The sequence below is a fragment of the Pinus tabuliformis genome, chromosome 2_1, assembly GCF_031772625.1.
Source record: "Pinus tabuliformis cultivar Carrire ecotype Pingquan chromosome 2_1, CPIR1, whole genome shotgun sequence".
NCBI classification, from domain to species: domain Eukaryota; kingdom Viridiplantae; phylum Streptophyta; class Pinopsida; order Pinales; family Pinaceae; genus Pinus; species Pinus tabuliformis.
In genome coordinates this window covers 976,723,685-976,739,316 of record NC_142299.1, presented here as the reverse complement: position 1 = coordinate 976,739,316, position 15,632 = coordinate 976,723,685, and the positions used below count along the sequence as shown (strand labels likewise).

The 15,632-nt window shown below is 40.1% G+C and overlaps 1 protein-coding gene across 1 annotated transcript in view; it reads left to right on the top strand.

The window, feature by feature from the left end:
• Nucleotides 1-15,632, top strand: part of LOC149203901 (choline transporter protein 1-like) — a 335,506-nt gene that overhangs the window by 197,620 nt on the left and 122,254 nt on the right. The window contains exon 4 of the mRNA XM_089403603.1: nucleotides 5,270-5,453. Within this exon, the coding sequence (XP_089259729.1) occupies nucleotides 5,270-5,453 (184 nt within the window). The remainder of the gene's footprint in view (nucleotides 1-5,269; nucleotides 5,454-15,632) is intronic.

The window sequence follows — 15,632 nt, the reverse complement described above, 5'->3', positions numbered from 1 at the left end:
ACTCCCGGAGGGTAAGAGGGAAACTCCTTCCACAACCTTTCATAACTCAGCTAGAAATAGCTCCACGAAATTCTGCCGAACAAAGAGTGCACAAGCCTTAGGAATGATGAATTTGGTTCTCACTGAAGCAACAATCTCTCACCTTGAAACTCTCCACAAAATCTGGTTCAATATCAAGGGACTTGCCCTTAAACTCTCCAGCTGAATTTTCCCTTGAAGACCCCTTAACCAAGCAAATTGATTTATGCCAATGCGTTTCCCTGGAAGTTAGTACCGGCTGAATTATGGCTGGAAGTGTTCCATAAACTCCAGCAATCTCCTCTCCAATAAGCTTTGAAATTCTCTCCTAGGGCGACACTCAAATTTCACCGAAGATAGAGGTGGAATTCCCGCTTGGGAATTCCTTGTGCTAAGCAACACTTGTTTACTTGGCTAAACAACTCAAGGAAACTTGTGTTCAATAGTTAGATTGTCAAAAGATACCAAATGGAGGCCTCCTTGGCTTATTTATAGAAGGTGGTCCTCTCTCTCTTGGTGGACCCCATTTTCCACTAACTCGCACCCCTTTTCTTTCTCTCTCTTCCTTCACAAGTGTGAATTATCCCCAATGGTCGAATTGCCTCTTTTTCGTGGTCCCCACATTCGACGAAGGCTGAAATTGCTCCTATTCTCCCAAGTCCTCATGCATCCCATATCAAAATTGCCTCCAATGACCGAATTTCAAAATTGTGCTATAGGACCACCCATTACGTCTTTGTTGACCTTCTCAGATGGAAAAATCGAAATTGGGGAGATTACAAGGGGTCAAAGTTATAATAGCCTCTTGTCTTAGTGAGAGTGTTATAATAGCTTCACCTATGCTTCCTTATAATGTTGACACTATGGGGAAATTTTTCCTGCTAATAGAAGATGGTCTTCAGGATCTATGTAACACCTTGGGTCTTACCATTGAGGAGAGGCTCAAGATCTTAGAAATCATGGTTGTAGTTCTGGGTAACCATGAAAATGTTTGCACAACACTGTAGTCCAGGTTGTTGGCCATTTTGAGGGAGGAATAATCTGTCTCACTTGTTGCTTATGAACTAGCCAAAAGGTTGGTTAAGAAAAACCTAAAATTGTTTAGAAGGTAATTGACCAAGGAGGAGCTGATGAGGATGCGAATTGGTGGTGAAGAACAAGATGCAAAGGCTCAAACATGTAGCATAAAAGAATTAAGGAGGAGAGGTCTTTCTTCATCTGCAAGGAACCTTGGAAACCTAAACACTCGTGCTTAGGTGAGATGTTGGGAGAGATCCCTTTTGATGAGGATTCTTCTTCTATAGATGAGTCCGTTGATTTTTTCACGGAGGCCGTTGAGGAGCATGAGCAGTCATGTGAAGTTTTTGACAACAACCCAAATATGCATCCATGTTTGATGGATGAGTATGATGAGCAACAGATTGTCCCCATGAGTGAAGAAGAATGAGGAGGAGACATTCAGGGAGATGAGCTATCAATGATGATCCAACAGGGAGAGCACATAGAGGAGCATGAGTCAGATGAGGATGTTGTGCATGATGAGCTAACTATGGAGAGATAGTTAGAGGTTCATGCTAAGGCCATGGTGATGGAGGAGGATGAACAACCATCTTTGGGGCCAACCATTGATGAGCAGACATATGCACAAGCAACCAATAGGGCTGCAATACTTTCAGACACTTGTCGCTAGGAGAAGATGGAGCATATTTGGACAGACCATATGACGATGAATGAGTAGATCCAGTCACTCTGAGGCATTATCTTATAGGAGGTTAGTACTCTCGAGGAGCTTCAAGTGGCATGTGATAGGTTAGGGGCCAAGTTGACTAGCATTGGGGAACAATTAACATCCCTAATTAGGAAGTTAGTGGAGTGTATCCTAGAGTTGTAGAGTAACCCTTTTCATGGGTACATAGATAGGGCTTGCAGTTTTGTTAGTTCACCTTTATACATTGGTGGGAAAGGGGCAAAGTCACACCTATTAGTTGTCTGAGCAAAACAACATATGTGGAGCATGGAGCAACATTGGCATGATACACTTGTTCCATCTATAGGCATTCACGTATTTGACCCTTCCAGCGGGATGGATTGGAGGGAGATTATGAGCTAGTATCCTATTGATGGAGGGATACTTGAGATGATATATTTCGCCAAGGGCACAACACAGCGGGAGCCCTAAGGCATGAACGTTGATGATTGGACATGGTGGCATTGGTATCCAGGTGGATCCATTGATGGTAGATTGGGCCAACGACTTGTTTGGGATCTAGGTATCGAGGAATCGGTTCATGTTTGTTTAGCATGGAGGCATGATGTGACCCAATGGCTCCTATGGGATCCTAGTATTAGTGTGCATATGCCTTTGTAGTGGACAAAAACAGATTGCTTGAAGGCAAGCAATCTTGGTGTGGGAGGACATGTAATGTCCTCATTTTCAGTGTCCTCTATAGTACAACCAGGATGGATTTTCAAGATATGTGATGGCTAGGTCATAGTAGCAAGATTACGTCATTAAGGGTCTCGAAGGGGCTTTGAGATGTTTTATGGTGTTCGACGACATTTGCTTGGCATATTCCATCACCAGGGTTAGTTCTGCACAATTTGCTTTTGGTTCCATCACATTCTGATAATTCCTGTAAAACGAGGTTATTATTGAGCCTAACATTAATTAATTACGCTTAAGGTGGCATTCCATGAAGAATATTTGATGGAACACCTTATTGTAATAGCTTGTTGGAACTAGAACGAGAAGATCTACATGGTGGGATGCTGAGAAGTGACTTCCAATGGCTAGAGAAAGTAAGGAGGGTGATTTACCATTTTTATCAGATTAAAAGTTACTTTAATTAGTCACCTAATTAAATAAAAGAAGGGGAAAAAGATTCATTGAAGGAAAAAGGCCAAAAGTGACTTAAGTGATAGAATAAAATAAAAAATTCAGTTTGATGAAGTTAAGGGGGAGCTTCTAGAATAATAGTAAAATAAAATACTTCTAGAAGATTGGAGATCTATCTATCAAGCTTTTAAAAGGAGGAGGAGGAGATCATTTGGGACATCTTGGGTTTGTGTATTGTCTTTGTGAGAGGTTTTGAGAACCAGGTTCTCAACTTTAGTAGCCCTAGGAAGAAAACCTTTGGGTGTTTGGTGAGATTGGACGAAAACCCATCTCATCCCTTTGCGAATTCACTTAGAATTCACAGGTGTATTTATTAGTTGCAGTTCCAGCTTGATAGCCAAATATGGTGTTATAGCAAATATATTTAGTGGCTGGATCTAGTTTGCAGCAGTTGAGGGTTCTATCTCAGCTATTCTCTAGCTATTCGTATGGCCATGTAATCTCACTTTTCTATATTAATATAATAAAGTTTGGATTTGTTGCATTTGTTCTGTGTTGAATTTGCCGTATATTTCATCTTTGCCTTATTTTGAATTTTATTGCTGGTAATCTTTGTGGTGTCTTGATAAAAATTAAAGGCATAAATTTTTATGAGGAAAATTCCCTAATAATGCCATGAAATATCCAAACGGGATATTGCAGTAAACAAGTTACCATTTTTAAGTATGGGAGGGTTATCCAAAGGCCCTATTAGGTGCTTACCACCGTAAGGGGAGGAAAAATTGCTAGGCCAATCCCTTAAAGAGTAGGTGCAGGTGGCTAGTGATATGGTGGGGATTTACTTCATGGAGGATGCCACAATGTTTGTACTGGGTAGGAAATTCCGTCATCCTTCAGTGTTATAATATGAAGAGGGAGTGATCTTGGGACTTAAATTACACTTTCCCTCAAGCTATTTTTACCACCCCTCTTGTGCACCTTTTTCTTCATTGATTTTCTTTTTCTTTGCATAGCTTGGGTTACAAGATTTCATTTATGCATCATTTACCCCTTAAAGATGAAGTGGTTTATTGTTCGTTGGGTTTGGGATGTTTAAAGTTCCTTTCATTTTTGATTGCTTATGCATTAGCCAAGAACTGGGTGAGAGCTAATTAGGGGGTAGAGCTCAGGCTAGGCTTTTGTACATGCAGTTTATTATATCCCAGCCAATTTTTTGCATTTTATCATTATGGCTCATGCTCTTTCTTTACTTTCTGCTGCTCAACATCTTAAGGCAAAGTTTTTAGGCCCCTACTTAAGAATGAGGAAAAGAGGGAACCAATAATGGTGACAGATAGTAATCAATCTGTAGATGGGATGTGGATATATGGGATTAATGGAAAGTGTTAAGTATGGATTACTATAGACATCAACATCCATCAATGTCTCCTATTTGTGTCCCTCTTGGACAGTGGAAAGAGAGGCCTCAAGGAAGGTCACATTAAGCTAGGGGAAAGGGATAAGCACCAAGGTAAAGCACGGGAACAAGAATACAACCAAATTTGGTCTATCATCCAATTCAATCTATGATGCATATTAAAATGCCCTTAAACATTAAATTAATGCACTTGATTACTAAAATGGTTGATGTACCTTATAATAGATGATCATCTGATGAGTAAGCTAGATGAAATAAAGCACTGTTTGGAGCATGGATGGAATACCTTTTAGGCTAGCTATATAGGGATTCTGGATGGCAAGCTGGACAACTAGGAGAAATTTTTTCTCCAGGGGTTACCCACTTGGGTGGGTAGCAGTGACATAATAAATGAAGTGTGGGCTATGAGGCAAAACATCATGATGAGACTCTCCCATGAAGTGCTCTGCCTCCAAGCAATGTGCTTCTCATACACTAAGTGCTCATACCTCTGAAGGAGAACTCTCCCATGAAGTGCTCTCCCTCCAAGCAATGTGCTTCTCATACACTAAGTGCTCATACCTCTGAAGGAGAATGGAGAACGGGTGTGGAGCAACCAAAATTGAAAATTGTAACAAAATGGAATATTGAGCCAATCGTGGTTCAATTGTAACCTATTGCATGTCACTTGTATAAAATTATGATGAGACAACTAATATTGGCTAATGGATTAAGCTATCATATTATAAAATTGTTTCGTGTAAGGACTAGACCACAATTGTTGCTATTGTTTCTACTTGTTTTTGTTTCATAAAATTTCAATTTATGCATTCTTTTGATATACATATCTGTAGTAACTGCGATTTATTGTCAGTTCTAGAAATATATCTGGCTTTTCTTTTACCATACATGTACCTTTGTAAGACATGCAGTCCTATATTTTGAGCTCATGCGAAGGTCACCTATTTTGAAAAATAAGAAAAGTTCTGCTTAATGCTGTGTATAAATGACTTTTACAGAGATATGCGGCAGATGTTGGTAAATCATGGCCAGTGCTGATTGTATGTGGGGGACTGCTGCCTTTATTTTTGTCAGCAATTTGGCTACTCCTTATTCGTTACTTTGTTGGAGTGATGACATGGGGAACGATCATCATCCTCAACATTCTTACATTTTCCGTGACAACCTTTTTTTATATCAAAGGTTTGACATCATCTTATTATTTGGTTTGGCATCATTTTATCTTTATGTGTCTAAAAATATATAGATTAAATGAAGTAGATGGGATAAAGTTTTGCATTATGTCAGGACATAGGTTTGTCAATAAAGGAGTGTATCTGAATGCCATATCAAAGGTGTTAGAATTAGTAGTATTTTATTTTCAAAATAAATTGGTGCTATATATATATATATAACTGCCATTGCACAGAGTAGCATGTAGATCACAGAATGTCTTCACAAGATGGCTTATCGTACTAAAATCTGGGCTTATACATTGGGATTGGCCCTTTCAAATTGCTATTAGGCAGAAGAAAGCCTACAAAATAAGCTATAAAACCTGAATTCATATACAAAAGTTGCATACAGGAAAAACTATGCATGAAATTCATGTCTAAATCAGAGAAAACCATGTTTTCAATTCTGCCGTTGGGAGAGCCTGCAAGAACTCATAGACCCATCTTTGTATTTTGGAGAATACTGTACTCTAGGTGATGCCCGCTAGGTGCTCAGCTAAGTCACAGGACACATCCTCCAAGGTCCCGTGTCCCGTATTTTATGTGCCGGACACGAAAACGGCCCTAAAACGTGTCGAAAACGTTTTTCGTCGTGTCCTGTAAAATGTAAAACGTATTCGTCGGTTTTCGTCGTGTCCTGCATCTGGAAAACGCGTATTCCGTTGATAGAAAACGTTGCCTGCATAAACTGCAATTGTTTTTGAAAGAAACAAATAATTTTTGAGTGAGGAAGCTTAATGATCAAGTCTAGGCCCTAGTATTGATATGCTATTCATGGTAATGTTAAATTCTTAAAGTAAAAGTGACATTCTCCTTAATCTTCATTTTCATCCTTTTACTTAAAAGGATGAAAATGAAGATTAAGGAGAATGTCACTTTTACTTAAATTTTTAACATTACCATGAAATGACTCAGGATGTTTGAGAGTGGTTCCAGCCTCATTGGATTTCATATGGAGAATGTAGAATTTTAGATTTCATTCAAAATGCAGCAGACTTATCAGTTTTTCAGGATTTCAGGATTGGGAGATTGTAACGTTTCCAGGTGACACCACCTGCCTGGGCTACCCCTGCCACCAGTAGAGGACGTGGTCTACCTCCTATAGCTCCTACTTCTAGTTCTTCAGCTTCTAGAGCATAGCAAACTCCACCAGCACCAGCATCTAGATCTAGAGGGAAAGGGAAAGCTGTGGCATTTTCTCGCAAGAGGGGCAGAGGAAATCAATAGGATTAAACTTTAGTTATTTTCTTCGTTTTATTGTATATGACATTATGACATGATGAGATACATTATTATATTTTTTGTTGATATTTTGAGGCTGAGTTGGGACTCAGGAGTCAGGACTTACTATTCAGGACATGATTCAATGTTATGTGTGATTTAACCACTAGAAATGATATTAAACATCTTATATATTAGTTTTTAACTTTTTTATCATATTTATGTGCCAATGTATTTATTTTATGTTGTAGATGGTTTAGATATTAAAAAAATTGGAAAAAAAAAGAATATTTTTGTACCAAACGATTTTTTCCCGATTATTTCCCGATAATTATGATTTTTTCTGATTTTTTCCTCGCGCCGATATTATCCCGATAACGATTAATGCAACATTGTTGTAAACACTGAACAGTGATACATTTTGATTTTGATGACTTAATGGAAAATCTGCATTTTATGGTTTTAATATCTAAGTTCTAAATTTATAGTTAGTAGTAAGTACTTAGTAGTTTCTTATGTGCTTGCAAGTTGTACATGAACAATGAACATTGAATATTCAAGAATCAAGACCAAGCATATCACATTCTAATTTCTAAATAGTAAATTTTGATTCTATGTATTTTTTTAAAGTGAACTATGAACTTTGAGAAGTAATTATATTTTAATTTGATTAGATAAGCTGCAACCTCCAATTTAATATGGATAAAAAACTATATTTCGGTATCTATATATATATATATATATATATATATATTAAATATATAAAAAATGTGTCCCCCGTGTCCTATTTCCAGGTCACTGCGTTTCGTATTGAATACTCGTATTTACGTGTCCTCCGTGTCTCGTGTCCTCGTGTCATGTGACTTAGGTGCTTAGGTAATTCCTCTTTCATACCTTCATTTTCCACCAAGTGTGTACTCTGTCAAGGCCAAAACTTGACTACTTTTCAAAGATATAACCTGATTTGCCATCCTGTCAGAAACTTGGTTGTTTGCTTGTTTGACATGTACAAACAAACCTGCACTCATGAAAGGATTGAGTCAGTGTTTTACACCATGTTATGTAGCTGGTTACATCCCATGATGGGTTTATGGATTTCTCATTAAGGATTTCTATGACCAGTTTTGAGTCCCCTTCAAACATAGCGTTTCTGAAGCCCATATGGGATTTCATAATACCGAGGATGAGAGCTTCTGGTTCTGCCTTTATATGTATTCCATTAGTCAAACTGAATAAATATTTAGGATCAGTCCATGGTATCTTTGAACACCCCTCCTGATCTGCTAGGTCGGGGTTATGTTTAGAAGCCCCATCCCATGTAATGTTCCCAATTTCGAGTGGTTGCATGAGGCAGTGGAAAAGATGAAGGAAAACTGTAATTATTAAGGTCAATGGGGTAAAGTGACTTTTGTTAAGTGGCATCAAATAATTGTTAAAAGGACATTATAAAGTGACGTTGAAAAGAGTGCAAAACTTTAGGAGTCACTTAAAAATCAAAATGAACGGGAAAATTAATTTGAATTTTGGAAAAGAGGGGGAAAAGGAAAGGGAGTTTTAAAAAGGGAAGTCGGCTTCACGCTATCATTATGCATTTGTCTTTTTGGAGATTGGATTGGAGAGCTTTGCTTCTCATTTCTTCCTTAGAAGGAAACCCTTGGAAACCAGATTCGGTTTCGGTGGACGATCATACACCCTAGTTGGTCAAAGGAGAGATCACACAGATCTCTTACCAGATTGTTCACGGGAGAAGATCAGTCATATTAGAGTTTAATTGGATTGTTTTCTTGGATAAACGACCTCTTTTCCATCACACAAGACTAGATTGAACAGGGCGGTGCATTGCACATTTTGGTAGGGGACAATCACTATCTTAGACCATGCGAGTTTACCATGCAGATGGAGGTACTCAAGCTACTATTGTGATGGGTCAAAGGCATGGGAGAAAGAGTTTCCTTGCTACATGTGATTGAGAGTGCATTATTGGAGGGATCATGCTGAAACCCAGGTTCATTTAGTTGCACTTGTGAGGGACTGATCTATGGTGTTGTTGCATGAATTCTCAGAGGGAGATCGATCAACACCTTCAATCTGATCTATTCTATCTGTCACTGGGAGGTATACAAAGGGGCATATTGCGCTATTGTTCATGGTTACAGGGTACCTGGTAGGCCACCTTAGTGGAGGAAGAGACAACTGAGTACATTGACCGGTTCACGATTGATCACGTTCTTAGGGGGGAGATCGAAAAACTATTTAAAAGGGCATGGAACGATTAGAAAGACTAGGTGAGGAGACCAGGATTATAGTGGTATAGAGAAAATGTTTGCATGCAACATCCCATGATATTGTTGTCCATATAAATTCAGGATTGTGGGACAGACAATGTGCATCTAGCTAGATGCAGGCACACAAAGCGGGCAGCGGAATCCACATGCTCGTAGTCCATTGGGAAGGTTGTGAGGCCGCAACCGTCTTAGGGAAGGAGAGTCGAGCCCTAGAATGACTAGTGCGAGCAGTGCGTGGGCTAGGATCGTGAGCAAAAAAACTTCAACCAACACAGGATTGTAACAATTTTTGTATGTGAAAAAAGACGCAGGCCGACTCATCTCTTTCTAGCATCTAGGAATACTGTCAAGGAATCAGCGACCACACAACATTTTTGCTGATTTTTCTTGGAGAAATAGGATTTTCTAATCTGATAATTACTTTCTAGTGATTTCTTAACCAAGATATCTTATGTCGCATACATGATTAAGCAATTATACATAGAAAATCACAATAGTAATGCAATAACGACAATAGGATCATAAAGAGAGAGCCAAGCACACAGAGACACAAATTGTCACTTGGGAAACCCAAACTTGGGAGAAAACCCAACAATCTTTTCTAGGAGAAATTCTTCAATTCAACAAAGTTACAATATGATATTCATAAGTCAAATTAGGTCAAACAGACCAAATAAATCCAGACAGGTCAAACAAGCTTTTGCTCACCTATCAAGGTTTCTCAGCGTCCTTGCATCTCGTACTAAGGCTCGAAATGAGGCCTTCGGTCTGCTGCAACTCGGAATGGGGGCTTCAGCCTTCTGGAACTAGGATTGAGGGTCGGATTGAGGGCTTCAGCCCTCTGCAACTCGAACTGAGGGCTTCGGCCTCTAGCAACTCAGACTAAGGCTCAGACTAAGGCCTTCAATCTCTTGCAACTATCTACCAGGACTTTGGCCTTCCCACAGAGGTTTCTGCACAAACCAGAGGCCTTTCAACCTATTATTAGTGGCAGATCTGAGGCCTAGCAAACTCCTTCTAGGGATTCAACTCTCTTCCTTTTCATAAACAAACCCTCGACCTGGTTAACCCTATCAAACAACAAATAGAGATATTTTGGCAACCTTCTCCTTCTTTTATCTAGCGGACAATATCCTCAGACAAGTAGCTCGACCTTTCGTCTTTAAGACAAAATCACATAACCCTCTAACTCGTCCTCTTTGTTGGCATTATATCGTTGGCATTGATGTCAACAAGGACTTAGTAATGGTTGTCCTATCATTGGTGTCAACCTGATTATGGTGGCTCTCATGATTTGTGGTCAGCTAGAGATGAGTTATCACTGATCCGATGAAGAGATCTTGATCCAGGCTGAGGTGGTTGGCCAACTAGGCCTTCACGTTCTTGACTAGAGGCATATGTGTTTGGCAGGATAGTTCCCTTATGACTGTTGAGAAATCTATGGTATCAATGATTAAGTGATTTCTCTTCTTAATAATTGCTTGTGATATATTTTTACTTCTTGAGTTATGATCTTCTTTTCGTTATACTATTAATGTGTTCTTTTCATCAAGACAATTACCAAATAAAAAATAGAAGACACGAGACAGTATGTAGGCTTGTTAGCTAGGGCCAAAACCTCTCACTCTTTGAGAGGAAAACCCAATCAGAAAATTCTTCTTATAGATCTTCAATTTACGAATACCAAGACCATGACAAAGACCCTTGACTTTAGTGTCCTCCCAAGACACTTGTCACTAGCCTTGATGCTTTGCCTCTTCCCTTCCTCGAATTCTCCTTTGCTTCTTCTAGAGAATCTCGGTCTCTATTCTTCCGCACTACTCTTCTCGGCTTTGTTGATTTTTGTAGCATCGGTTGCATTCTAGCAACAAAATTTGATGGAGAGGCTAGAACACATGTATTCTCCAAAACCCATAAATCGTTTTTAGAAATTCCACCTAGAGACTACTTAATTAAAATAATTAATCTTTTTTTAATGGTGCCTAAGTCTAAACTTAGGAAAACTGATTAATTAAAGGGTATTAATTAAGTCATGGTGAAATATTCTAGAAGAAGACATGGATTGAGTTCTAGTTAATTTTAGCCATCGATTATGTTTTAATCTTGGCTGTTGAAGCCTCAACGAGAGATTATAAAAAGAAATTCGATGGGGGTTGAAGAACACACTTGAGACACCAAGGAATTCAATATTGCAGGGAAATTGAACTCCAGAGTAGCAGCTGTGTGTTGCCGGAAGTGATTCAGTAGTTTCAAAGTAGTGAGAGAGGAGCAGGGATAGTAAGGCCGAAAGGAAGTTTTTTGAGTTTGGTGAGTGCATAGCAGAGAGACGGTGTACTCCATAGAGAGGCTGACGCAGTGCAGGTAGCGTAAAGCTTTAGAGGGAGATCTGTATTTGTTGAGGAGAAGTCGAGTTTTAGAGGCAGGAGCCAGAGTGGGAGCCCAGAGAGCCAAAAGATCAAGTTCCTAGAGCAGCAACTGATCAATAGAGTGAGAGAGACGCTGGTCGTAATAGGCTGACACAGAGGCAACAAGGGGCAACTCATCTTGAGCTAAGGTCAGTGTCGGATCGCCGGTGGAAGTGAGATTTTTCTCACTAGACTTTTGTCAATCATTTTCTCTGTATGGAAAGCTAGATTTAAGCTTCCATAGTTTTGTACTCAGATTTACTACTGCATAATAATAAAACCCTCAGTTGCTGCACTGATTTTCCCAAGTTGGGTTTTTTTCCGGGGACATTAGTCCAAAAACAACGGTGTATTATTTTGTGTGTGCATCTATTCTTTAAGTGTTTTTATTTTTTCCCCAATATTTATTTTGTGAAGGTTGCAGTGTATATGTTTCGATATTTTACGTAGGATACTGCAAGTAATTTGTTTGATTAATTTACCAAATAGAAGAAACATTATCAGTTGTTGCAATAGGATTCAGGATCAACGAATTTTAACATGGTTTCAGAGAACAAAGTGTAAGCAGGAGAGCTCAGTAGCAGAAGAGGAGAAGGAGGTTCGAATTTCTGCGTAGGCAACAATTCGTAACCACAGAGGCAGTGCAGTCCTTGGGCCAAGAGGGTTGAGTTTTGAGGAAAGGTCTATTTCTCTGAGTGAGTCGACAGAGAAATTAGATTTTCCAGATCGAAGCTTACCAGAGGCAGAAGGGAGCAACAATATTTTCCTTGCAGAGCAGATCTTCAGCTAGGACACAGATTTTGCAGTAGTTTGCTAGTGCAAATAGCGTCAGGAGGAAAGAAGAGCACACACTGAGGGAATTCTTTCCTCAAGGGACTTCTAGCACAAAAGTTCGAATTTTCCTAGCAGAGCAGCAGTAGTTGTGTGTAGAGTTTCTCACTCTAGAAGGGAGTGCGAATAGCTGGGCAGCAACTGCGTAGAGGAGAAGAGGAGGAATTCAACATTTTTAGAGAGATGGCATCAGTAGGGTTGAGAGATCAAGATCGGTTGGAGGGAGCCTCCAACTATGTAATCTGGAAGGCTAGAATTTCTTTCCTTCTAGATGAACATGATATCAAGACACATCAATAGTGTGGTCGTTGTACTCGCAGATGTAGATCCGATTAAGAAGTACAAGAAGGAGATGGCGAAAGCAAAGAGGTTGATTCTCGATGGGGTTCGAGATCACGTGGTGTTTCACAGAGCTAGCAAAGATACCGCCCAACAAATGTGGGAGGCACTTGCTACGCTGTACGAAGGATCTTTCGAGCAACAAAAGATGTATCTTGAGGAGAAACTGAGATATACAAGGATGCAGAAAGGGGAGCGTATAGACCCCTTCCTTACTAGGCTTCAGGATGTCTGGGACCAACTATCGTCAGTAGGATTAGCGCCCCAGCCTACAAAATTGGTGCGGTTAGCTCTAAACAACATTTCCGAAGAATGGCAAGTTTTTGTCCAAATTATCCTAGGCAGAGAAAAAATGCCAGATTGGGGTCGTATGTGGGATGATCTTTAGCAGGAGGAGATGAGGTGAGATTTGGTGAAGAGCACCATCAATGGTAGCAGCAGCAGTAATGGGACAAAGCAAGTAAAGGAAGAGGAAGATGTGGACCTCGCATCAAATGGGTAGCAAGAGAAAGGCAAGAGGAAGGATGTTTCCAAGGTTAAATGCTTCAGGTGTGGTGAGCTTGGCCACTACAACACTCAATGTCCTCTTGAGAAAGAAGGACAAGGAGGAGAAGTAGGATTAGTAGGTTGCATCCGCTGAGATCGATAGGCTGTCATCTAGATTGGAGGAAGAGTTTGCCATGGTCACCGAGATACCTCCAGGAGAGATGTGTGGTGATTTGGTTTTGTAGCCCCAGAGAGCTACAGGATGGGCAAGATTCTTGAGGAGGTCCACCTCATGAATCAATACCTTGCTATGGGAGCCCATAGTACGCAGTAGCTGGATGGATCAACAGCAGTTGTTGCAATCAGGTGTCAGAGTGACAAATGCAGTAGCTAGTAGCAGGTCAGATACTGGGCAACACAGACTAGAGTTGGCAGCAATGCAGATGGCACAAAGCAGAGTCAGCAACAATGCAGAGGCTTAACTGACAATGTAGAGTCTAGCAGCAGTTAGGACTTAGGTGACAGACGCATCATACTGACTACAGTTGGTTCAGTATTTTGGATGCTTTTCCTTTACTGTTGTTGTAGTTGCAACAACAACAGATGGAGAGGAAGTTGCAGTGAAGATGTAGTGTTGGCAGCAGTTCAGCAGGGCCAACAACAACACGGATGTGCACTAGTTGGTAGGCCGCAACAGCCAAACATCAACAGCGTAACAGGAGGTGGTGCAAAGACAGGGTGTTGCTTCAGTGGGTTGCAACACTAGAACACATTCCTCGCTAAGAGGGAGTGTTGATTTTTGTAGCATCGATTGTGTTCTAGCCACAAAATTTGATGGAGAGGATAGAACACATGTATTCTCCAAAGCCCATAAATCATTTTTGGAAATTCTACCTAGAGACAACTTAATTAAAATAATTAATCTTTTTTTAATGGTGCCTAAGTCTAAACATAGGAAAACTGATTAATTAAGTCACGATGAAATCTTCTAGAAGAAGACATGGATCGAGTTCTATCTAATCTTAGCCATCGATTATGTTTTAATCTTGGCCTGTTGAAGCCTCAACGAGAGATTATAAGAAAAAATTCAATGGGGTTTGGAGAACACACTTGAGACACCAAGGAATTCGATATTGCTGGGAAATCGAACTCTAGAGTAGTAGCTGTGTGTTGCCGGAGGTGGTTCAGTAGTTTCGAAGCAGTGAGAGAGGGGCAAGGATAGTAAGGCCAGAAGGAAGTTTTTCTAGTCCGGTGAGTGCATAGCAAAGAGACAACATACTCCATAGAGGCTGATGCATTGTAGAGAGGTAGCGCAGAGCTTCAGAGGGAGATCCGTATTTGCTGAGGAGAAGTCGAGTTTCAGAGGTAGGAGCCAGAGTGGGAGCTCGAAGAGCCAGAAGATTGAGTTTCTAGAGGAACAACTGATCAACCGAGTGAGAGAGATGCTGGTCCCAGCAGGCTGACACAGATCTGCGTAGGATGATGTAGAGGCAACAAGGGGAAGTTCGTCTTGAGCTAAGGTCAATGTCGGATCACCGATCGAAGTGATATTTTCCTCACTAAACATTGTCAGTCATTTTCTGTGTATGGAAAGCTAGATTTAAGCTTCCATAGGTTTGTACTCAATTTACTACTGCATAATAGTAAAACCCTCAGCTGCTACACCGATTTTCCCAAGTTGGGTTTTCCAGGGGACATTAGTCTAAAAACAACGGTGTATTATTATGTGTGTGCATCTATTCTTCCAATTGTTTTTATTTCTTCTGCAGTATTTATTTTGTGAAGGATGCAGTGTATATGTTTCGATATTTGCTGTAGGAAACTGCAAGTAATTTGTTTGATTAATTTAACAAATAGAAGAAACATTATTAGTTGTTGGAGTAGGATTTGGGATCACCGAATTTTCACAGGCTTCCCTAGAGAATCTCAGTCTCTTAGGTTACCCTATTTTAGTAACCCTAGAATAGTCTATGCTCCTTGATTAGTCTCTTCAAGAGAGAGACCTATGACACTTCTTCTCGGCTTCCTTTTGCGAGCTCCTATTCCCAAAAAAGTCACTTCAATGTAGTAACAAGTTCTTCGATCTTCTCTCTATGCCTTCGATCCTTCTCCTTTTGCATGTGGGAGAGTATATAACCCTAAATTAGAAATCCCATAAGTATCCCTTCCTCCGCTATCCTTTTCTTGACCTTCGCTTCTTTTTCTCCAGCGCTTCTTCACACTTCTGCTTGTTCTCTTCACCGATTTGCTTGCCTCTAATTGAGGCTGAGTGTGGCTATATATACACACTGCCTCATGTCTTTTAGGCCGACATGATCACAAGGAGGAGAGCCGACATCACCTTCTAGGTTCTTCATTTGCTGTAGGCCAACTTGGAGAGGGCTAGTGACAAGGTCTGGGAGGAATACTTTACATAGACAAGTGTGACTCTTTACATTGTGTAACATGACTTCATTATATTGCAATGAATCTTTTATTCTTTTATGACTAGATGACAAAAATTCCGAAAGGCTCTCAATGGGAGCCTTGATTCAAAAATAAAATCTCTTGTTTATGAAACCCATGATGCAAGCATTACAA